The sequence below is a fragment of the Cucurbita pepo genome, chromosome LG01, assembly GCF_002806865.2.
Source record: "Cucurbita pepo subsp. pepo cultivar mu-cu-16 chromosome LG01, ASM280686v2, whole genome shotgun sequence".
Lineage (NCBI taxonomy): Eukaryota > Viridiplantae > Streptophyta > Magnoliopsida > Cucurbitales > Cucurbitaceae > Cucurbita > Cucurbita pepo.
Genome location: NC_036638.1, coordinates 6,061,862 through 6,085,216, shown reverse-complemented (window position 1 = coordinate 6,085,216; position 23,355 = coordinate 6,061,862). Strand labels below are relative to the sequence as shown.

General features: G+C 35.5%; 5 protein-coding genes and 1 non-coding gene across 7 annotated transcripts; 1 reads left to right on the top strand and 5 right to left on the bottom strand.

Moving 5' to 3' along the window:
* The first annotated feature begins 1,150 nt into the window (after positions 1–1,150).
* On the top strand, positions 1,151–2,626 carry LOC111806529 (probable protein phosphatase 2C 2). The gene is made up of 4 exons (XM_023691886.1): positions 1,151–1,543; positions 1,649–1,987; positions 2,101–2,280; positions 2,441–2,626. The coding sequence occupies exons 1-4, from the start codon at positions 1,151–1,153 to the stop codon at positions 2,624–2,626; spliced, it is 1,098 nt and encodes a 365-aa protein (XP_023547654.1).
* A 1,215-nt stretch (positions 2,627–3,841) lies between these two features.
* On the bottom strand, positions 3,842–4,755 carry LOC111777052 (uncharacterized protein At5g39865-like). The gene has a single exon (XM_023656497.1). The coding sequence runs from the start codon at positions 4,706–4,708 to the stop codon at positions 3,971–3,973; it is 738 nt and encodes a 245-aa protein (XP_023512265.1). The 5' UTR covers positions 4,709–4,755; the 3' UTR covers positions 3,842–3,970.
* Positions 4,756–7,031: 2,276 nt separating this feature from the next.
* Positions 7,032–13,445, bottom strand: LOC111809990 (sister chromatid cohesion 1 protein 1-like). Its single transcript, XM_023696519.1, has 20 exons — positions 13,325–13,445; positions 13,025–13,093; positions 12,885–12,943; positions 12,743–12,787; positions 12,625–12,644; positions 12,440–12,516; positions 11,723–11,846; positions 11,308–11,383; positions 11,128–11,206; positions 10,772–10,881; positions 9,829–9,911; positions 9,595–9,741; positions 9,158–9,323; positions 8,994–9,076; positions 8,715–8,901; positions 8,526–8,604; positions 8,290–8,420; positions 8,093–8,186; positions 7,868–7,980; positions 7,032–7,538 (listed from the first exon to the last, which is right to left on the bottom strand). Exons 1-20 carry the CDS (start codon positions 13,375–13,377, stop codon positions 7,456–7,458), a joined length of 1,878 nt encoding a protein of 625 aa, XP_023552287.1. The 5' UTR covers positions 13,378–13,445; the 3' UTR covers positions 7,032–7,455.
* Positions 13,446–14,122: 677 nt separating this feature from the next.
* LOC111799353 (probable methyltransferase PMT23) lies at positions 14,123–17,683 on the bottom strand. Of its 2 annotated transcripts, none has more exons than XM_023682859.1 (8): positions 17,091–17,683; positions 16,672–16,821; positions 16,256–16,526; positions 16,063–16,173; positions 15,804–15,975; positions 15,442–15,696; positions 14,965–15,318; positions 14,123–14,576 (listed from the first exon to the last, which is right to left on the bottom strand). In XM_023682859.1, exons 1-8 carry the CDS (start codon positions 17,601–17,603, stop codon positions 14,375–14,377), a joined length of 2,028 nt encoding a protein of 675 aa, XP_023538627.1. In that variant the 5' UTR covers positions 17,604–17,683; the 3' UTR covers positions 14,123–14,374. The 2 variants fall into 2 exon arrangements, with proteins under 2 accessions (XP_023538627.1, XP_023538628.1); XM_023682860.1 differs by having other exon boundaries at positions 14,965–15,159.
* An 845-nt stretch (positions 17,684–18,528) lies between these two features.
* LOC111799379 (eukaryotic translation initiation factor 2 subunit alpha homolog) lies at positions 18,529–22,488 on the bottom strand. The gene is made up of 7 exons (XM_023682861.1): positions 21,926–22,488; positions 20,234–20,290; positions 20,068–20,154; positions 19,845–19,991; positions 19,637–19,741; positions 18,980–19,078; positions 18,529–18,890 (listed from the first exon to the last, which is right to left on the bottom strand). Exons 1-7 carry the CDS (start codon positions 22,307–22,309, stop codon positions 18,735–18,737), a joined length of 1,035 nt encoding a protein of 344 aa, XP_023538629.1. The 5' UTR covers positions 22,310–22,488; the 3' UTR covers positions 18,529–18,734.
* Positions 22,489–22,563: 75 nt separating this feature from the next.
* TRNAS-CGA lies at positions 22,564–22,645 on the bottom strand. The gene has a single exon. It is a non-coding gene; the product is annotated as a tRNA-Ser (tRNA).
* Between the last annotated feature and the right edge of the window lie 710 nt (positions 22,646–23,355).

Genomic DNA, 23,355 nt, shown 5'->3' with positions numbered 1-23,355 from the left:
TAATTTTGGATAAAGCTTCAAGATTCAGTCACGTGCCCTCAGCTACCGCTTACAAACAATTTTCCACTTCAGTCACGTGCTTCAATCCCACGTGGCCCACTTCGACTGACTAACACCCCTTCCAAACCAGTCGGCCTAATTGGACAGACTAATAACACCCACTGAGTCCATTGACACGTGGGTTAGAGTAATCCGTGGGTCTTATTAGCTCACTAACATCTGCCACGCATGTAACGATGTGTAGTCGACACGTGGAACAATACAAATCTGCCACGAGTGTAAGAGTATGGTTGCGGTATATTCGTTCTAAATGGAAAGGCTGAGAGCCGGCGTCCACGAATACAGACTGAGTCAAACAGCTCAGGGCCAGAAAATTTTAGACCAGTTTGACTATTGAATTTTTCTTATTTAATTAAAAAATAAAAGACCGTTTAATTAAAACTATTATTTTTAAATATATATATATAAATTCAAGATAAACCCCACCTAGAAGTCTCGACAATTTCTCAGGATTGGCTTCGAGAAGCACTCACGTGCACCGGCGCGTGTTGTGCAAGCATTGATCATCCATTGTATATTTTAAAACTATATGCTAAATTCATAAGCATCAACCTCCACAACAACTACATACAAATTCAATTAAGAGTTTAATTCAAAAATATTTTTATATTAATTTGGTCACTAATACTTTAAAATGTTTAATATCTCTGGCTTATTTATTTTTAAATAATTAATTTATGAAATATAAATTTAAAATTGATACGCTTAACTTTATGTCCAATTCATGAATTAAAAAAAAATCTAATTATTTTAACTATTGAAAACAAAATTTAAAGTTATTTCTAATTTAGGATTTCAATTAATTTGATAAATATACGGTAAAAAGGAGAGATTATTCCATTTTTAATAAAAGTCGTTGGCTGCACGGACCCGGTAAGAGCGTGAGGCCGGATCCTTTCAAATATTCATGCATGTTGCATTGTATTTGCATCACGCATCGAACCATTTCAAGAAGAAAGAAAAAAAAGTAATAAAATTAAAAAAATATATATATATTGAGAGAACCACTATAAATACTACTTCCCCTTAGCACTTCCATTTCATTCAATTCATCTTTCCAAAATCAAATTCAAGCAAAAAAGGCAACAGTATGTGCGCAGTTGCAGTGCCGACGACAACCACGACGACGATGACCCCATTATTCTCACCTCCAAAAGTTGCTTCACCACTCTACAAGTCGTACTCTCTGAATTATTCTTCTCCTTCTCCTTCTTATTCTTCTTTGCCGAGATCCGTGTCCTGTCCGCCGTCTGCCTCGTCATTGCCTGATGTTGATACTGTTTTGAAGAGGAAGAGGCCGGCGAGAATTGACGTGCCGACGATTGTGCCGTCCATCGGTTTTGGATTTGGAACTTTCGAGACGCCGGAGGTGATGGAGGAGGAAGGAGAAGGATATTCAGTTTATTGTAAAAGAGGAAGAAGACGGAGCGCCATGGAGGATCGATTCTCAGCCACAGTTGGAATTCAAGGAGATTCTCGGCAGGTACTTGAAATTTAGGTCTCAAACTGCAGCTTCTTCGTTCCGTTTGATTTCAAAATCAACACACCGAAGATTTTATTCAATTTGATATACTAAATGAACTTACAGGCTTTCTTCGGAATTTTCGATGGACACGGAGGAGCACAAGTGGCGGAAATCGCAGCGAAAAGAATGAGCGAGAATGTAATCGATCAAGTAACGAGAAGAACCGAATCGGAACTCGAGGAAGCAATCAAAGACGGCTATCTGGCGACCGATCGGGAAGTATCGGAGGAAGGAGTCAGCGGCGGCGCCTGTTCCGCCACCGCATTGATTCGGAACGGACATCTCGCAGTCTCGAACGTCGGCGATTGTCGCGCCGTGTTGAGTCGAAAGGGAAAAGCGGAAGCCCTAACCTCCGATCACCGAGCGTGTAGAGAAGACGAGAGAAATCGGATCGAAAAATCGGTAAGAACCGGAATCTCGTCGTTCATGGATCTCGATCAAATCGAAGCGTTTGGTTTAGCAAATGATTGATTGGAAGAATTTGTTGCTAATATCTGCATATTTGTTCTATCCAGGGCGGTTATGTAGACTGTTGCCGTGGGGCATGGAGAGTTCAAGGAACACTGGCTGTATCTCGAGCCATTGGAGACAAGCATCTGAAACAGTGGGTGATATCAGAGCCGGAGACGAGAGTAGTGAAGATCGAGGATGATTGCGATTACTTGATCCTTGCTTCTGATGGTCTTTGGGACAAGGTGAGTTTCGTTTCGTTTCAACAACTCCCATCCTCCTATACAATTTTTTTTCAAAAAATGTAACAAATTATAGCTTTATTCAACACTATATAGAAATGGAGGATGATGAATTAGGAGTCTTGAGAAAGGAGGTTGAATTTGGTTCATAATATTTTCACAGATTACGAATCAGGAAGCAGTAGACGTAGTGGAGGCAGCGTGCGGCGTGGAGATCATGGAGAATAAAAAACCAAATCCGCTATTAATGTCGGCCTGCAAACAGTTGGCGGCCTTGTCAGCATCAAGAGGCTCAGTCGACGATACCACTGTTATGATCATCAAATTAAATTGCCTTCATTTGAACTAATTAAGGAAAAGAAAAAAAACAAGGGGGAAAAAAAGTTGATTTTAAAAAAATAAACAGATAATATATTAGTTGTGCAAATGGCCTTTTGTCTTCCTATCATATATCTTAAATATGATGTTGGCAGATTAATTAGTTGGGTCATCCCTTTAATTCATCATTCATTAATTCTTTCAAAAGAAACCTTTAATTTTCTTCTCTTCAAGAACCATGCGATACATTGTAATAGTGAATTTGACTGCACAATGATTCAATATTATTCATTTGATTCGATAGTAGTGTTCGTGCCAATTCAAATGATTCGGTGATAAAATATCAATTATCACTCTTACAATTAATGGTTTAATCTTTCACTAAAAAAATCAATAATAAAATAGAAGTTTGGTTTACATAAAACCATAAAATAAGAGTGTGGTTTACATATCTTTCACTCTATTTTTACTAGTGGAGTAGGGTTGACTTAATCCATAGGTTACACCTTTCGCTTGATACTAGAATCGACAATTAAAGCATCTGAGGTTACATTAATCGGGGATACACGACAGAAGGAATNGAGATTACATTAATTGGAAATTACTACAAAAGAATTTTTTTTTATTTGAAAGAGATTACATTAATCGGAAATTACTACAAAAGAAATTTTTTTGAGATTACATTAATTGGAAATTACTACAAAAGAATTTTTTTTTATTTGAAAGAGATTACATTAATCGGAAATTACTACAAAAGAAATTTTTTTGAGATTACATTAATTGGAAATTACTACAAAAGAATTTTTTTTTATTTGAAAGAGATTACATTAATCGGAAATTACTACAAAAGAAATTTTTTTATTTGAAAATTGCATCTCCAACAAACGTAGATTTATTTTGTTTATTTGAATTATGGATATTGAAAGAAAGAATATTATGAATGTTAGATTATTTTGTTTTTATAAACTTTAGATTCATTGTATTTTAATATCTGTGTTCTCATTTTATTTTTAAAATTTTAAAGGATAAGCTCTTCATCATTTGTAGCGTCAACTTCTTTCCTTATATTTTCATTTTAATAAATCCTAATTAACACAAAATTTACAAATTTAGTTGTATACCACATCTCTGTTCAAATGGAAGTTGAGCAGTTTACAAGTAAAATTTGAATGGGGAATGGAGGAGTAAGTGAAGAGACCAAAGATGATTAATATAATATGATGATTTTATTTCATTAGTCGTTTTTTTTTTTTACAATTACAATTAAAAGTAAACTAAACTGTGTTACGATTTCCATGGAAATGGTTAATATGATATGACGATGATTTTATTTATTTAGTCGTTTTTTTTTTCCTAATTCTATTAGTTAGAGGCCTTAACAACCTGTGCTGCGGAGCCGCATCGATGAACAGGAAGGGCACCGAATCAAGCCGTTGATGTTGCAAGCATTGCACGTTCTGAATCCACATTTCTCGACGTAGATCTTATGGCTTCCATCGCATTCTTCGCAAACAACGAATCCAATCCCTCCGCATACCTCGCAAAACAACGAAACCGCTTCCGGAAGCCGTTCGATCAGTCTCTTCAACTCCCCGCTCTCATTCAGCAGCTTAATTTCCTCCACTCCGCCGATATATCGACCGCCAATGAAGACTCTAGGTAAACTGATATTCTTCCGTCCGATCGCGTCCTGCAACTCGTCGACGAATTTCGAGTCCATCGAGAGGTCGCGCTCGTCGATCGAGACGCGGAAGCCTCTGAGGATAGATCGGACGGTTCGGCAGTCCTCGAAGGTACGGCGGACGACGCGGAGAGAGGTGTGGTAAACGACGATTCGGTGCTCGGAGTCCGGAAGCTGTAGGCGACGGTGCGACCAGGAGCGGAGGACGGAGGTGTAGAGGCGGACGCGGTGGAAAATGGAAGGCTTCTTGGGAGTGTTGGGAGGAGAGTCGGTTCCGGAATCGGAATCGGAATCTTCACGGCAGAGGTCTTGAATATCTTTGAAGGAGGAGCAGGAGAAGTGGCCAGAACGAGATTTCGCCAGAGATTGGACTGTGGCCGGCGATCTCAGCCATTGAGACCACATGAGAGAGAAGTACAGAATAGCCCACATGAGAGAGAAATACAGAGCAGAAGAAGAAGTACAGAACGGACAGCACGTTTCTGAGGGGGCAGTGAGTTTGGGGACAGAGTTTCAATATTTAAAGGAAATTTTTTCAAATTAGGAAAAAAGAAAAAACCCTAAATAAGCAATTTGGGAATTTTGACCTTTTATTTTATTTTATTTTATTTTTTGAGAATGATATAATTATGACTTTTAGGTCCAAAATTTCACCTTGCTAATTAAATCCCAACCTTTAAAAAGTATTACTTCTAATAAATATATAAATCAAGTAATAAAAATTTTAAAAATTAAAAAAAATACTTAATTTTCAATTTTTTATTTGCTAAATCCCACAAAGCATAATTCACAAATATAACTACTTTCTAAAAAAAATTACATTATAATTTTAAAAAATATATAAAAAAATATGGAGTTACCTTTTTAGTTATTAGGGTAACAAAAATGGTAAAATTGATTGTATGGAGCGGAATTTAAAGTGAAAATCTTGTGTGTAGATATATGCTAAATTTCGTATTGATTCGATTAAGATTAAAATACGTATCCATTTGTAATTAATAAAATAAATAAAAGATCACCTCGATCTATAGTTTTAACTATAAATGAAGTAAAAATTATATTAAATTATAAAAAACAATACGATGCACTTAAAATGTGATCTCATTTCAGTTTATAGGTATATTATATAACTACTAAATTGGTAGAAATTGAAAGATTTATTTAAGATTGTTTTAATAAGATTGTTTTAATTTTAATTGGGTCGAAGTTATATTTTTATAATAGACAGCTAAAACTTCATACACGTGAATCAATATGATGTTTATTATAATTATTTATGATTATTTATGATTTATCGTTTGGATAACGAATTAGTTGTTGGGTTCATCAAGTGATTACCAAAATTGCTTATATAAGTATCAACCGTCTAGATAGAAAAATAAGAAAAATTATAGTGACGAAATTAAATATAAGAATATAGTTATTAATATGTTGACAGAAATGAAATTAAACATTTGAATTTTCAAATCTAAATTGTCGTATTTGTTGCTAGAAAAATATAATAAAAATACTTGCAATTCTAAATAAATACGTATTTATTGTTAGAAAAATATAATAATAATACTTGCAATTCTAAACAAATAGAATCAAGAAAAAAAAATAAGATTCAATAATTTAACACAAAAATTATAAAGGTTACAAAAAGTAGTAGCATATACACGAATAAGTTATTACCATGATTATAGCCAATGAATATTCAATTACAACAATCAATATAATAATTACAAAAATTAAGAATTAAGACTGATTTTAATAATTTTCCTAAAATGTTATATTCATATTTATATTACAAAGTATAGATAAAACTATTAAAGATAAAAATAGATGTTTAATTTACTAAAATTGTGCTCAATTGACATGGTTTAAGACTCATTTCAGTAAGCATTTTTTTTTTTAATTTTTAAAAAAGCACTCATGAAAGAAAAGAAAAAAAAAACCCTTCATGAATGTAAAAGTCAAATTTATGTTAAAAATGATTGGGCAAAAGATAAATAGGAAGACAGAGAGAGGTGAACTGGAAGTAACGAATATTTCCCTTTTACATAAGCTGGAACTAAATTGCAATAGAGATTTACTGTTCAACAGATTTGAATTCTTAGAAATTAGTTTATAAAGAAAGTAATTAGAACTCAAAGAAATTAGCATTTATGGTGAAGTATGCATGCATATGCACCTCATAATATGTCGTCATTATCAAAAATAAAAATAAAAAATTAATACAAGTAGAAAATAAAACAAGAGTTGTTAATTAGTTAGAAAGGTATCCCAACCAAAATTTCTTCAATTTACTGCATAATTATGCACAAACAACTTGGATCAATCAATTCGTATCAAGCAATAAACTCTAGTTTTTTAAAAATATTTAATTAAGAATATTATATTTATTTCTATTTTTTTTTCTCCCTTAAACAACAATAATAAAATTATATTAATGAAATGAAAATTTGAATATTTAACTTTTAGTTCAATTGTCTTAACTAGATTAGATATACTCATACTTTCTTACTTTCTTATTTTCTAAATGAGGAACTAAATATTTAATTTCTTATGACAATGTAAGTTTTAAATGCTAATCAGTGGTCCCCACTGTTTTTAGTATTTTTTTTTCTTATAACAATGTAAGTTTTAAATGCTAATCAGTGGTTCCCATTGTTTTTAGTGTTTTAATGTTGAATAAAACTTTCTGTATATGAGGAGTTTATTGCTAATCAGTGGTTCCCACTGTTTTTAGTGTGAAATGTTGAATAAAACTCTGTATATGAAGTAACAAATTAAATTAATTAACAGTTAATTAACAATTTGAACTTCTAAAACTAAAAATCTAGAAAAACTGATTTGCCGATCAGGGTTGAGATGCATATAACTCCGAAAATACCATACCTTATAATCTAAGTAGAACGGAGTAATGTAAAATAGAATTAATGTGACATTAATCTAATCTATTGAGATGCATCCTAGACTTGGCAGTAAGAAAGAAATTAAAGCAATGGCAGTAGATTTCATTGCACTAGCTAGGAAAGGATAATCTACTTCTGCAATTCTCAAATTTAAGGCTATAAATCCAACAATTCTTTGTTCTAAAGATGGAAAACAAGATGGCTATTCTAGTAAAAATTATATTGGCAGAACGTGTGTGTGATGGTGGTTCTAGTAAGTTTAAGATACTGACCTCATTCATGTCACATTTTTGTCCCTTTCGAGATGAAAATGTCCCCAAAAGGAATTTGTTGATTGACTTTTAAGTAATCACTTGAAGCTAGAACTGTATAAAAAAGGATAAAAGGATAAAAGGATAAAGTCATTTTAGATTAATTTCTTATTGTTATCCCACGTAAATAGTATTAAATTATCATTTTTTTTAGTTCATGCTCTTAAAAAATTAATTTTCTAATTATATATTGAACTTACAAAAACTGTTCAGAAATTTGTTAAAATTTGGCAACCATAGAGACATTTTAAGAGATTTAACGTAATCCGTGAGACCAAATTGATGATTTAACCCAACGAGAAAAAAAGACTTGGGACCTTATACAAATAACAAGAAGAGCAGCACAAAGCAAAATTGGAGGAATTTTGTGAATGAAAAGATACCGCAAGTCTGGTAGAAGAGCATAGCAGCTGCTTTGGGGTTCATTCCAGCGGCCAAGTTGTTTAAAGATTCTGCTGGCGGGGCTCCTGGCGTATCAAAATGTGCCTTCATTTGCCTTAGCATTCAAATGGGCAAGATGGAAAGAAGGATTTTGTTATCATTTAGCAATCAATGATGAAACAGCTAAAACACACACTTCAGAGCAAAAAAATAAAAAGAGGATTTACATGCGAATGGAATTTGTTATCTTGTCAGCAGGAGGATGCTTGATGGCGGGTTGAGTAACTTGAGTTTGTGTCGGTGCAGTTTCTACCAATAAATCTGTGAAAGCAACTTATAAATTCTAGTGCGTAGATTTCAACTAGATAGAGAAATGAGCCCACGGAGATTGTGTAGGCTATAGATAGATTAGCGTTTTACTTACCTGGATCATTTTCAGACAACCTCGCTAACTTGAAGTTTGGATCAGAGTGATGCCATGGATTCTCCTCAGCTACAGGTTCGAGGCCTCCGCTACTTTGTCTTGATGAAGAATAAGGCCTTTTCTTGTTGGATCTATTGATCGTTAATACTTCAGTCATAGTGTTATTGTCCTAAACACAAAACAAACTCTTGTTTTGGGTTCAAAAGGGAAAATCTGTAAGTATTTATACTACTAACCGTACAGAATTGGTCTCTGGATTAGATACAAACACACCATGTTCAGATGCTGAGCTGGAAACTGACCTCACTCCAATTCCTATTTTTTCAGATGGACAACAATTATTTGAACAAGTTATAGCCATCTCAGAGTCCTTACCATGGAGATGGAATGAAGAGACTGATTTAGCTTAGATGAGGAAAACGGACCGGAATTTCCAGGTGTAACCACTTGATTTCTTTCAGCCATCCCCATAACATTGTTCATGAAGTCCGGTCTGAGTTCTTCCAGAAGGATCTCGGCGTGAATATCATCGTTGACTGGTTTGGTCCTTAGCTTCTCTATGGAAGCTCCAAATGACTGGGAACCAACTCCACTGTAATGATTTTCATAAGCCTTCATAATTCGCATCAAGACTTTGTGTAAGAGAAAAGATTGTATTCGTCCAACACTTGAAATAAATCTGTTGAAGTTGGTTAACGGCTTACAAAATCCATGTGATCTGGAAAGTTAACTCTCTCGGGCAGTGAAGACAGTGATGGTTCAGGAGGTAAGGGTGCAGAGTTCCTCACTGCAGAAAATAAATGATCAAATTTCCTTTTCCCCAAATCTATACTTTTAATGGAAATGTCGAGTTACGGATAATACTAACCAGAAGGTGAGTCAGGGGGGTCTCGGATACTTTTCATCCATAACTCTAGCAGAGGAGCTGGATAATAGACTTCTCTACTTCCATCTGTGAATAAGCGACCACTTAACACCACAGGAGGAAGATCCATGAGAGTGGCTATCTTCATAGAGGACATTGCACCTGTCCGCTGTTACAAAAGAACATGAAGCTCTCTTAACTATTAACTTGTTTGTAGTTTTTGTTATTTTGTGGAAAATCAATCTTATCACAGACATCACTCTGTCGGATCAAAATAAGTACCTAAGATATACCTTGTAGTCAATATTCACGCGCACTTTTACTTGCGCGCAAAATTTGCTTGATAATAAATGATTAGTGTTCAGGAGTGTACTCATTATCTAAATCAAGTAACATAGAAAATTAGGTAAATTGAGAACTGCATGTTGGAGACTGAGAACCTTTCTCTTTTTTCCCCTTCTAGAGATAAGATCCGAAACATCTTTCAGCCAAGATTGGTATATGTGTCCAGGAATGATGGTCTTTTCATAGTCCATCAGAAAGGCTGCTGTTCTTTTTGTTTTCCTTTTTATTGCCACCTGCTCCTCCTGGTGTTAAATGGATACACTTCATTGTCTAGTTAAGCCTGAATTGTGTAATTAATCTATTCTTTATTGATCATACTCGAAGAATACCTGTCTGAGCTCCTTGGATTCGTAGGCTTGCTGAATGACATCGCGTTCAAGATGTTGGTCCTGGACTTCAGCATCAGGAGGCCCTAAGAAAATGCATAAAAACATGAAATTTCTTCTAAAGTTGACATTCAAAGATGAAAGTTATTTTGGAATGCAATAGCAAGTTAATAACAATGAGCCTCGCAGTGGTATGACATTGTCCAATTCGAGTACAAGTTCTAATGATTTTACTTTTGGTTTCCCAAAAGACCTCAATATCAATAGACATAGTTTGAGACTCCACAATAGTATAGGTTAAGAGGATGACTTTGATATTATTGAAGAAACAATGGACCTCCACAATGTATGATATTTATCATCTACTTTGAGTGTAAGTTCTCAAGATTTTGTTTTCAGTTCCCAAAATATCTCATACTAATAGAGATAGTGTCCCTCCGATAATCCTCCTCTCCCTTCTGAGAAAAAAAAAAATCAATGGAGTAGTCTGTTTTAGCCAGAGGCTACTAAGCACCAAGTTTCCATCGACCGGTCTGATCTATTTTTCATCAAGTGAAAATATAGTAGACTCTGCTTTGCAGAAGATATTCCTTCTAGAAGGAAGAAGAAGATACTTCATGGAAAAAAGAGAAGAGTGGAGGCTATTTATAATTTTCTTTCCCTCAAGCCATGAGTTTGGAACAGCTGCTCATTTCTAGGATGTAGTGAAAAAAAAAAAAAACAAGTAGATGAAGCGTTCACATGGTCATATTTATTTCACTCCTCCCAAAGTCAATAAATACTTTGGAATGCACCAACTCAAAAATAGAGAACCCATGAATGATGGGGACGAGAAGATTGAACTTAAAACTGCATTTTCTTATAATTTATGAATTATGAATATGGTATTACATATATGATGCAGTTGATGACGTATTAAGTACCAAATCATGATAATGTATCTTACCTTCTTGATGCTTGTCTTGAGGAGGGGAAGGTCCAAAAGTATCTGGAATTTTTGTTTGATCTACAGAAGCAAAATTCGGCTGTGTATCCTCATCATCTTCAATATCAAATCTACAAATCCAGCACAAAAAATTGATGTTGTTGCTTCCTTTTTTACCATTTCAGCTCAGAGGGATTTCAAATAGCGATTTGAATTATCACTACGGCAAGTGAAGCATCACAATTTGGGAATAGCGTGTGTGTTTTCGAGCTCCAATAAACACAAAAGCTTGCCGGCTCAATTTTTTGAGAAAGAGAAGATAGAAAAGAAATTGTATAGATAACGCAAAGTTCCGTCCATGCAAGTTAAGAATTCACCTTTCAAACCGATTGAATGTATTTGTATTTGATTGATACATATCAAAACGCTCGAGTAAGGTTATATTTTCAGCATCAGCTGAGCAAGAGAACAACCAAGATCATTAGTAGTTAGAACGCATCATGAATTTAATAGTTATGCAGAAATTAAGTGAGAGTGTTCAAGGGACAGATTAAGACTTTGATGGAAGTTATGTGACGCATCATCTTCCACTGTTTTCTCGTGGATATATGGTTCATCCACACTGTCAAGCCGCTGCAAACGTAGAAAAACCTACCAATCAATAATTGGTAATTGAAAACAAAAAGTTAACCCCCAAAAGAAAAGCTACCAAACTTCCATAATTTGTTTCAAAGAACATAAAAATAGTATGATATTACCAAAATAAATCAGTTCCCTTCGAAACCCGTATCCAGTGTTCTTCTATACGCGTCTATCTGATAGATCAATCTTCGATAACCTTTTGGGATTCTACTCTCCCAAGTCCATTTTTACAGTGCTCGGGACTGGCATGGAACATATATCTAGATGGGAACTACTGAATTTCTATAAACTGTTGAACCCAAGAAAAGGGCATTCTCTTCTACGGCTTACCATAGTAAAAAATGCGGTTTGTTGGAACTTCATTGGAGAGGTGTTGTAGGAGAAGTTAATGGACTGTGCCTCATGATCTCCCACGTCTTTCGGATCCTTTTTAGGCCGAGTAACAGCCTCCTTCCTGAGTACATGTGGACATACATAAATCGTAACCAAATAATTCAGAATCAATATCGCCTTCTTAACCGGCCATATATATGGACATATGATAATATAATCAAACAAATCCAGAGCCAAATCACCATCTTAACTCACAAATCGTCTTACTTTTAACTGTGAACATATGAAAATCATCACCAAATAAATTCAGACTCAAAATCACATTCTTAGCCTTCCCGAATCTCATCTTACATTTTGGGCAGTGAACGTATGAAGCACATAATAAGAAAAATTACAAAAACGACTTGATTATTTTGGACTGTGGACGCATGAAAATCATAAACAGACAAATTCAGGGTCGAAATCACCTCCTTAACCCGCCCCTAGCTCATCATACTTTGGGACTATGGACACGTGAAAATCATAACATTACAAATTCCGAGTCAAAATCACCATCTTAATCCGCACAGGATCCATCTTATTTTGGACCCGGAAGCAACCCGGTCCATTATTCAAGTTATTCATATTCTCTAGTGCACACGCATTCTTTTTCGAAGTAAATGAATAATTAGATGATTATGCATTTCTATTAGGAGAAGGAGAGTAGTGACGTACTTGGCCACAGATTTTCCTTTGGGAATGACGGTGGGCTCTGGAGCTGCTTTCACCTTCCACGCTTCGTTTATCTCAACCTGAGAAAATCCATTTCGGAAAACGAAGCCAATCAACATGTTCATTAAAATAAGAAAACGAAAAGGCAAACGTTACTCTATTGATAGAACTCAGACTTGAGTAATTACCAGAAGCCGAGTTACATCCTCTGTGATTAAAAAAGAAAAAAAGTACGCAGTCCTTCAGAGACAGCATTTAAACCTTAAATCAATATATTCCTTTATAAAAAAGTGATTATAAGATTACCGTAAAGAATTTTAACTTTTCGTTCATAGACAATGACAACACCGCCTGAGAAAAATGAAGCAGAGAGACACTACTCTGTTACTAAGATGAAAAACAGAGCGTTAAAATTCTGAGAAAATCGAAGATATTGAAGGACGATTACCCATGAGAATCCCCGAGAGTCTGAGAGCCATTGGAACCGAAGGATTCAAAATCTCCTCACTGCAAAATACCGCATAAAAATCAAAACTAAACAAACACTAACAAATTGAAGAAACCTACCTCCATTTGTTTTTCCATTACCAAATTTTGATTATGTTCAGCTTATCGAGCTTTCTCCTATTGATCTTTGCGTGCATTGTTGCAGCCATCCTTAGTAAGTTAGATACACGAAATGACAGAAACATCAAAACACACAAAATACAATTCGTCTGATCAACAATTCAGGAAGCGGACTGTGAAAGCAGGATATATCAACAACATCCACATCTCCTCCAAAGTAACTTAAATAACAAGAAACAAAGAACGAAATGGATAGTTTCACAAACAAACAGCCATTGATAAACTTATTCAGATTCAGAAACGCATTGAAAGTCGTCTTACCAAATTTGGCCGAGAGGAGCCTTGCGAGCCAGAAGCTGATGCGAGTAAAACATTCTCGATCAACTCCTCTTCGCTGCTGTTGGAACTCGAAACTCATCAACCAGAAGATCGGAGGAAGAAGAAGAAGAAGAAGCAATGTGTAGTTTCGTTTGGCTTCGGCCAATAACAAACTAAATGTACCCGCCATGGCTACTAAGCTACATGCACGGACGACGCCAAGGGCGATAAACTTACCTGGAAGGCATGAGAATTTCCGTGCCACGGAAATTAAAACAATGGTAGTTTGAAATGTTGAAAAACGAAGTTTACGTGAAACTATGGGTGAGATTACCACTACTAGATGCTTCCGTTGTTTTTTCTTAACCCGGAATTTATAATAATCGAACAATATATAAAATAATTGCCCCAAAATTTTAACATTTAAGTTATATGATCCATTTCTAAAGATCGATTTTAAAAATAAAATCTTTTTTTTTTCTTTAAGAACTTAAAATTATATCAATTAAAACTCTAAAGTAATAATTTTACCAATTTCAATTTTAATTATTTGTTGACGATTTATAGCTATTATCTTTTTATCTCTTTTGAAACTAGTATAAAATCACCCAAATAGAATTATTATTCTCCCAATATCTCATCAAAATAATAAAAAAAAAAATCGCTTAACTCCTTATGCATATATATTAGAGAAAAATACAAGTAAAAGGGTGAAAAATTATAGTTCGAGGTTTAATGTTGTAGCCATCTATTAAATATGTATAAAAAGTTAAACACGGAATATAAGTTCGAGTAGACCACTGTATTCAAATATTTTCTCTCATCATACAAAATTCAACTCGAACAACATAATCATTCATCATTCCAACCAACGCCCGGCTACGTTGTTACATACTCCAAACTCCAACGCCAAGATATGAACCTCAGATACAATTATATATCTCTCATGTTTGTTCTATGTATTTTCTTTTACAATTGAAAAGGAGTGAAGTATGTAAACAAAGACAAAACAAAACTATGCAAAAGAATTAAATTTATCAAACCAACTGTTTCTCACTTGGTATGAGGGGCTGTTGGCCGCCAAAATCCCTTCTTTCCAACAAGAAACTGATCATCATAAACAGCAACGGACAAGTGAAGTGAATAAAAGATAGGACCAAGCTCCTTTATTACCTCCATGCTGTCCTGAATCAAAACATATCCGCCTGGCCTCAATATTCTATCCATCTCCACAACCATAACTACCACGTCGCATCTACAAACATAATACAAGTCGTCGTAACTTAGAAACGCAGGATCATGTTCATCCTAACCTATAAGCTTAAGCTTTTGAATATAATGTCATTTAACATGGTACTAAAGCAAGAAATTCTAAGTTCTAACATCTACAAAGTTGCATCTAGAAACATAATACAGGTCGTAGTTAATTAGAAACGCAAGATCATGTTCATCCTAACCTATTAGCTTAAGCATTTTGAATATAATGCCATTTAACATGATACTACAGCAAGAGATATTAAGTCCGAACCTCTACAAAGTCATTTCCTTCTCGTTTGATTCCCAATCCATAAAGGGGAGTATTAAGAACACTATCAAATATGCTATAACATTTCCGTTTAAGCTTGCATTAGATGATGTCTTACCTTCTCTTAAGAGATGTGAAGAGAAAGCTGGAATGTAGCAGATCGTAGGTTCGAGGGTAGGTGTTGAAGGACTCGCACCAGTCGTGGTAGAGACCGATCAATCCTCGGTCGAAAACAATGGACAAAGTATCAGGTACGTCTATGGGGACAACATTCATTACCCAAAGTGGTAGATCAATTAATGCAGCTGCAAACCTGAAATGAGGCAGTTTGTTAAAAGTTAAGTATGTAATTGAACTTAATAAAGAGAACACAACAAGAACAAACTGAAATGATGAGATTTGGACAGAGTTAAACAGCCTGATTGCTCCATCTTTTCTAATTGAACAGGGGGTTCTTCCCACATTAGCATATCTTAAAAACAAAGAAGCAAAATCAGGATCATACTATAAAGAAGACTTGAAACAGCAAGTTAACCAAACTACTGATCAAATAAAGGAACTCAATGCTTATATTCATTAGTTGTATATGTTTTACCCTCCATAGCCAGCATTCATATCCAGCACATTTCGGATGCTCGACCAGTTTAGGCCGATGTTATCTCGATAAACATCCGACACAATAGTAGACCAATGTTTCGTATCCTCCAAGAACTTCTCCTCAGAATTTGGTTCAACCGACAAGCTAGGAGGCCTGCTAGTTAGTCTCTCCGGCCATGGCGAAGGCCAATTATAATAGTTGCCTTTGCTATCAACTGGAAGCTGGGAAATACATCTAGTCAGGGGCACATACCTATCCCAACAAAAAATGAGAAACAAAATAAACACGAATTCAACAACTTGAGCATCAAGATATCGAGGAGGGTAAAGACATTTGTGAGAAGAATTTCAAAGAAATACCAAGAACTATTTCTCTTGTTCTTTTCATGACATATCGGAGGGTCATTTTTGCTACGTTCTTCATAGCAAGATGTCAAGGTGGGCTTCTGATATATTACAAGGCCAACCCCAGATGAATCCATAGTCTTTTGCACTACCTTCCAGCACATTGACTTCGTTAGCAATACCATTGCTGTAAGTTATCAATTCAAACCATTTTAGCAATGTTGTCCACAAGTTACGTGAAACTAAAATATAGATATTGTAACAAAACACAAACCTTTCCAGACATTCTTGTCCCTTTCGTCGTCACGATAAACTGGTGTAGCAGACCATATGAAATAACCTCCAGGTCTGAGAATCCTGTTGAGCTCCAATACTGGTTTTCCACCTATTGCCATATGAGGGTCAAGCTATCCACAAGAAACCAGCGATTACTATTGACAAATAAAACTCTATTTATCAAATATTACCATCTGCATCCCAATGGACCCTGCAACGTGCACAATGTATCAAATCATACGCATTGTCAGGAAATGTTAGCCTCTGAGTTCCAATGACTGAGAGAGTTGCGGGAATTCCTCGTTCTAAAGCAAATTGTATCTGTGCTTCATGTTCATCCTTCGGGGCAAATGACATGGTAAGAACATTTTTCTGCAGTAAATACCCACCAAAGCTAGCAACACCACAACCAACATCTAGAATAACTCTGATGTTTTCCCCCCATTTGATATCCGGTAAAGCCTGTTCCAAATTCAAACAAGTGATATAAAATCAAAGAGAGATTTATACAAAATTGTAGTGGCAGAGGAAGATGTACAAACTAGATAGATTATGGTACAAGTGCATATATAGAAGAACTCAACGAAGAGATAAGGGGGAAAAACACCTTCTGAATGAAGTAAATATAGTGATCAACTCCATCCTTGAACTGTGTCCCACCTCCAGGAAAGTTAAGATACTCGTCCAACTTAACAACCCAATGTTGGTCTTTCTTGTATTCAACAAGCTTCGGATGAGGAACATTATCGTACCAAATCTACAACAATAGGATTTCCGATATAATCAATGATCATCACCATTTTCCAATAAGACGAACAAAATACTCGCCAAAAAAATCCTAGTTCGGTCGACAAAGAAAGGGATAAACGGTAAAGTAAAGCCCTGAAGGTAAATGAACAGAACAGAACAGAACAGAAACTCCCAATTTCAAAAGAAAATAGAGAAAAAATCAGAGAAAACAAACCAACAAAATCCTCTAAAAAAAAACAAGATCATCAACAAACCTTGGCAAAGAATCAAGCTCACCATGTCCCTACTCTTGGGCCAGGGAACCGGGACCTTATAACCAATGGGAAGCGGAATCAAACAGCGCGGACTGGGACTAGGGCAATGGCGTTCACGGTGCTCCATGTGCCTCCTCGACTTCAAAGCCTTAATCGCCTTGGAGTTATCCAAACAGGGAATGAAATCGACGGCCAGAGACCCACCACAGAGCTTCCAGCTGAAATTCGCCGCCGAAGAATTAGAAAAATCAAGATCGTGAGAAAGAACAGAATCCGCAGAAGATGGTTTCAAATCAAGCCGAGAAGAAGGCCGAAAAGAAGAAGAAGAAGGAGCAGGAGGAGGAGGAGAAGAAGAAGAAGAAGAAGAAGAGGGTGTTCCAAAGTGGGATCGAAGAGAGGAGTACTTTCGAACGAGAGGGTTGAGGGAAAGGGAATCGGTGAAGAAGAGAATCAGAAAGCAAATGAGGAGGAGTGAGAGAGTGAAGAGGAAAGGTGTTCTTCGTTCTTGGAAGAAGCTTTGGAGTGAAATCGCCATTGATGATCAATCGAGAGCGAGAGAGAGAGAGAGAGAGAATGAATTGGATCAGAGAGGGAAAAGTGCGATACAGAGAAGGACGCGGCAACTATTTAACGGATTCGAAATGTCGTTATAAAGTGACAATGGGAAGGAGCAAACATACGCTGCAATGCTCGTACCGATTTTGTCCGGAGTACTTTTTATCTGGACGAATTAAAACACACCACGTCAGTAATGATTGGCGTGGACCCCGTTTTGTATATTTATTTATTCAAGTTAAATAAATATTAAAATTGAGATTTATAATTTATATCAATTATTAGCTCACATTTCATAAATTTTGTTATCAATATATCGACAAATTTTGGGTTGTATAAATTAAAATAAATTCTATTTTAAATTTTGTAGTTCGTTAAGAATTAATAAAATTTCTTATATAAAATTTAATTTCTAGGAAAAATTTCCATATTTAAATTAAATAACTACAAATTTTAAAATAGAAAAATAGAGTCGCTAGCTTACTATAAATATATTAATAAACTAAAATTATAGAATAAATTGTTATGATGGCAATTTGAATCCTAAACTTAAATATAAGAATCACCAAATTTATTTAGAAAAAATATTAGGTTGTATATGATTTATATTACATTAATAATATAAGCTATGAATTCTTGATTCTTGTTCATTCATGTTCATATTGTATATTTAATTATCGGGAAAATGATATTAAATGTAGAAAAATAATTCAATTAATGGAAGTGCAGCTGCGAGAAGAGAGACCACATAAATTTTAATTTAAATATTTAAGGATGTATTTTTAAAAATTTTAATTTAATTATTTTATTTTGTATTTTCTTTCCTATATTGTCATTTGTTTCCTATATTATAATCACATAATCTCTTATTCTATTTTATTTTTTTAAATTTAGAAGAAAAAAAAAACAAATAAAATAATATCTGAAACTAATGCTTCCCAATTTTCCCAATTGTAACAACTCAAGTATAGGCGTCTTACCTCAAAAAAGGGGTTTCCCAAAATTGTGTCAAGAATAGCTCTCGCAACTACAGACCTTCAGATTTTCAACTCTCAAGGGGGAAAGATTTACTATGAAAACCTTCTTCTTCTCTATATTCCTGCAACAATCTTTACTCGGTGATCCCGGAACCTGCATTCTCGACATCAACTTCTCCCATCCCCGTGTCTTCCTCTTCCTCGCTATCCTCGTCTCCACTGATTTCTTCGTTGTCTTGTCGTAGCTTCGCCATGTGCTCGGCAAGCAATTTGTCATCTCTTTCACTCACCTATGGTAGTAATTGGACAAGATTGGATGTGAGCTGATAGAAAGGATGTAATTGTTGATATTAAAATGTGCACATATGTTGAGACTCACCGCTCTAGGTGCCTCCTTCACCACAAGCTTTCCCTTGTGATGCTCGATCGCCTCGGTGCAAGCAATGATCGCTTTCTCAAGAACAGTGATTCCTTGCTCCTATTCCACAAGAAATAACAAATGGAAAACCATAAACAAAGATGCCATTTGAAAAACATAAAACCAGTATTCCTAGAACTTCATTTTCACCCGTCTACTCCCGCTAATAATTTAGCACACTCTTTGCTGTTACTATGAGGCCTTGAAGCACAAGGAGATTCTATTTAGTGTCGGTAAACGGGGTCTGTGGGACTTTTGTTGCTCTTCACAGCACACTTTTGGACTAATACGTGTCAAGTGGCGAGATGTGTTATTCATCAGTATTCCAGATATCTGCTTCTTACATAAAAATGCTTTCACTCTTACAGATTCAAGACCAATCAAGTCACTTTTTTTTTCTCGTTCGATGTTTCTCTCATTACCAAGTTCATCCCGAAAGAAGAAAGGCGGAGGAGACCCTTTTGATTGGAGATGTAAGAAATTAAAAGGTAGAAAGGTAAACACTATACAAAAACTGAAGATGATTGGAGATGGAAAGAAATTAGAATTCACTAAGTTGCAAAATATCCAAGCATAACAAACAATAATCCATCACCTAAAGGGGAGGACTGCACTAACCTTGTCAAGTGTCTGGGTAGTAAGGACGTAGAGTGGAGGAGCAACCAATTTAATTTTAACAGGGCAATCATCGTTTCCAACAGCTTCAGCTTTCCGCATTGCTTCCTGCAACGTCGGATAGGTTCGTGTTTTACATTTCTTATGAAACAACTTCAGCTCAAGAAAAACAAATAAAAATCAGAAAAGGTGAAAGGAATCAGACAAACACCTTAATGTGAAGAACGCCATCAAACTGGAAGCACTTCATTTCAATATCAGCCCGAACCTTCAAGGGTTGGGGAGTCATTCTTCTTCTAATATTCTTTATTAGTGCATCTTTTACATCCTCAGACATTGCGGGAACTACCTTAGTTACCTAAAATACAGTATAAAATCAGAGTTCAATCAAAATTTGAGAGAACAACATCCCAATTTGCTTGGACCAAGGCTACCTCCTGTCCGTCGGGACCAGCTTCCTTGACTTCACGGGTAAGAGAGTTCAACACCGAGTCAGGGTCAGTTACAATGATCTTGAATGCCTGCCCAAAAGATGGTTAAAGTCCCTAAATTCTTCCAGAAGATAACTTGTTCTTTTAGGATGCAAAACAGAAACCATACCTCAAAACCGTGACCATATTTCCGGTATAAAGGCCAGCCAACATGGACATACAAGTCCTACAAGAAGAATCACCTTAGAATTATAATTTAGTATTTTAGACAACCTTTTTCCATTTCAAATTAATATAACAGAATATTAAGGTTCCATTTCTTGGAATTAAAAAGTGTTTTCCTCCCTTTTCTTTTCTTTTTTCTGGGGGTTGGAATCTGGAAGGAACAAGCACAAGTCAAACTCAACAAGAAAAAACAAATGAGTAGTCCTTTCTAGAACAAAGCAATCTTAGCAATTAAAGGCCATACCTAAAAAGTCACTTCCTTTCACTGTTCCACAAATCTCTTAAGTTTTCTTAATGTAGCTCAAAAAGATGCAATACATTAATATATATAAGTGAGACAATAAAGTATGCTTCCAAAGTGCAATATGCAAGGTGCAGTCCAAAAGGTTGAACCACTCGATAGCTTGGAGACAAGAGAAGCACATGAGCATCACTCAAGCAAATCTAAGAGCATTAGTTTAGAAAATTAGTAGTTAATATAGATCAATGACTAGCAAAGAGAATTAAGACATAAATCAAGAAATATTAATACTAATAACCCAAAATGTAAAGTTTCTCAAACTTATTCTATCCATTCAAAGATAGAATTGGAAGAACAGATGCAAGAGAGAAACTTAAAAACATATTATTTTAACAGTTTTTGTGTTTCAAGTGTTGAAAAAAAAAAGTCCTAAGGGTTACACATTTTTTGATTCATAGGAGCTAACACCTTCATGAAAATGCACTCGAGAAAAGTCTTTGTTCCATGTGCCTCACACAATTCTAATATCAACTTAATGACTATTCTTAAAAAATAAAAGTCCAAATATGGATCTAAGATAAATACAACAAGGACAACGTTCACAGTTTGATGTCCACAGCTGATTTCTCAAAGAGGGTCAATTTTGTTCAAAGAAGGGCATTCGATTGCTGTTGAAAGAGAACAAAGAATATAGGGACTTGGATCAGAGAGAGTCTATCCAATGGTAGTTTGATAAATAATCTACAAGCCCCCTCTTTTTGCAGGAGGTGAACGAAACCTAATTTATATCAAGGGAACTAACCATGAGTGTCCTAGTTTAAACCCAAGAAAATGGCAATTGCCATGTCGTAATGATCACGGCATGCCTCTTTGCACAAGGAATGTGCACACTGCCCACCCTTCACCTATCACCGCATCCAATACCTGCCCCTTTGATCCAAACATTCTCAATATTGTTAACCCAAGAGAATTGAATCCAACTAAGTAGACAAATTTGCAACAAAGAAAGGGGGAAACTCCTATGTAAATTTAGGAATTTTTCTATGTAATGTACACACACCCAACTAATCAACAATATGAACCTCCAATATCTGTTTGTTGCCAAGACGCTCATAGAATTTTTAAATCAAAGGTGGCCAGCATAGAATTGAACCACACCCTAAAAGTACTTCACCTCTTTCCCTTTCCCAATAATCACAATGCCAATTCAGAGTGGATGTACGTAAAATACCCGGTAACTCAGACCTAGAAAATGCACGAAAACAACTTCAAACAACTTCAAACAACTTCAAACAACTTCAAACATCAAGCAAGAAGCTATAACTTCAAGAAACACCTAAAGCAGCCATTAATAATTCTCAAAGTAGCCATAAAAAGCCAGAGAAAAAAGGATACCTCCAAATCAATGTTCATAGTCTCAGCAACATGGCGCATTATAGAGTGAACAAGCTTGCTCTTGTTATACCTCTCCTCGCAGGCCTGAATATCCTCCTCAGACACCCTTCTCTTACTCAAATCAATATAGCCCTTCTCCTTGTCGACCCTGAGGACCATGACAGGCTCGATTCGTCCAACCTTAATTAAACTGCTAACACTACGAATACGACGGCGAGAGAGCTCGGAAAAGAGAATCATACCCTCGATGTTGTTGTACTCAAGGAGGGAGACGTAGGCGCCCATGTCGGCGATGTTCTTGACCTGGATCATGACGGCCATGTCTACCTCCGGGTACTTGGCTTCGTACATCCGACACTCGAGGTTAGGGGAATGGGAAGCCATGGTTGAGAGAGGGGAAGGTCTAAGAGAGTTAGAAAGATTCCTGTGACAAAAAAGGGTTTAAGGAGAAGAAATGGGGTTTTCTTTTTGGCCAAATTTAGGGCTATGGTTAGAGAGAGAGAGAGACGCTTGATTTGGCTCGAAGGAGATAGAGATTCTGACAGGCGGAGAGAATGGCAATCTTTTGGGGGGGGGGGGCNTTACAAGAATTTGAGGGGGTTTAGTGCAAAAATGAAAAACTAAAGAATAGAAAAAAGCGTCGACAGCAGGATTCGAACCTGCGCAGGCGAAGCCCAACAGATTTCGAGTCTGTCTCCTTAACCACTCGGACATATCGACGTTATTGAGATGTTTTGAAAATAAAATATATATATAATATATTTTAATGTCAAGAAATTAATAAAATTGTCCATGTTTTTTCCTCTTAGATGCCATTATTTGTTTTGTAAATTTTTACGTATCATTTTCAGTGGCCGCATCTAAGCACTAAAAGACCAAAACATATATTTAAAAAATAATCACTAAGCTAATAAAATATTTTTTTAAAATTACGTCTTAAATTTGATTTATTAAATTATAAATTTAGTTTCCAAATTTTTGAGTGAGTATTGTTACAAGCAAAAAAGAAAGGTTACTCTTTATGGACTGAGACAAATTCGTTCACGAAGGCTCGTATCATATTAGCAATTAGTTCAAATTTTAGTCAATGATATCCGAGCATACTAAAGGAGAGGCTCATATCATTTCAGCAATTAGTTCAAATATTTGTCAATGATATTCAAGCATACCAAAGGAGAGATCTTGTTCTTGAAGTTTGATGTAAAGAAGACTAACATTTCACATGGTTGGAGGGAAACAACACCCTCTTTAGATATATTGCCCCTTTAATTATTTGTTTTCATTACTATTTACTTAAGGAAGAAAATAACCTTGGACAAGTTTTATATGCCGTGGATCTCTTAATTTTAAAATGTCATTAAATCCTTAAACAACTGACTTTAAATTAAATTACAATACAATTAATCATACTTTTAATAGGATCAATCACT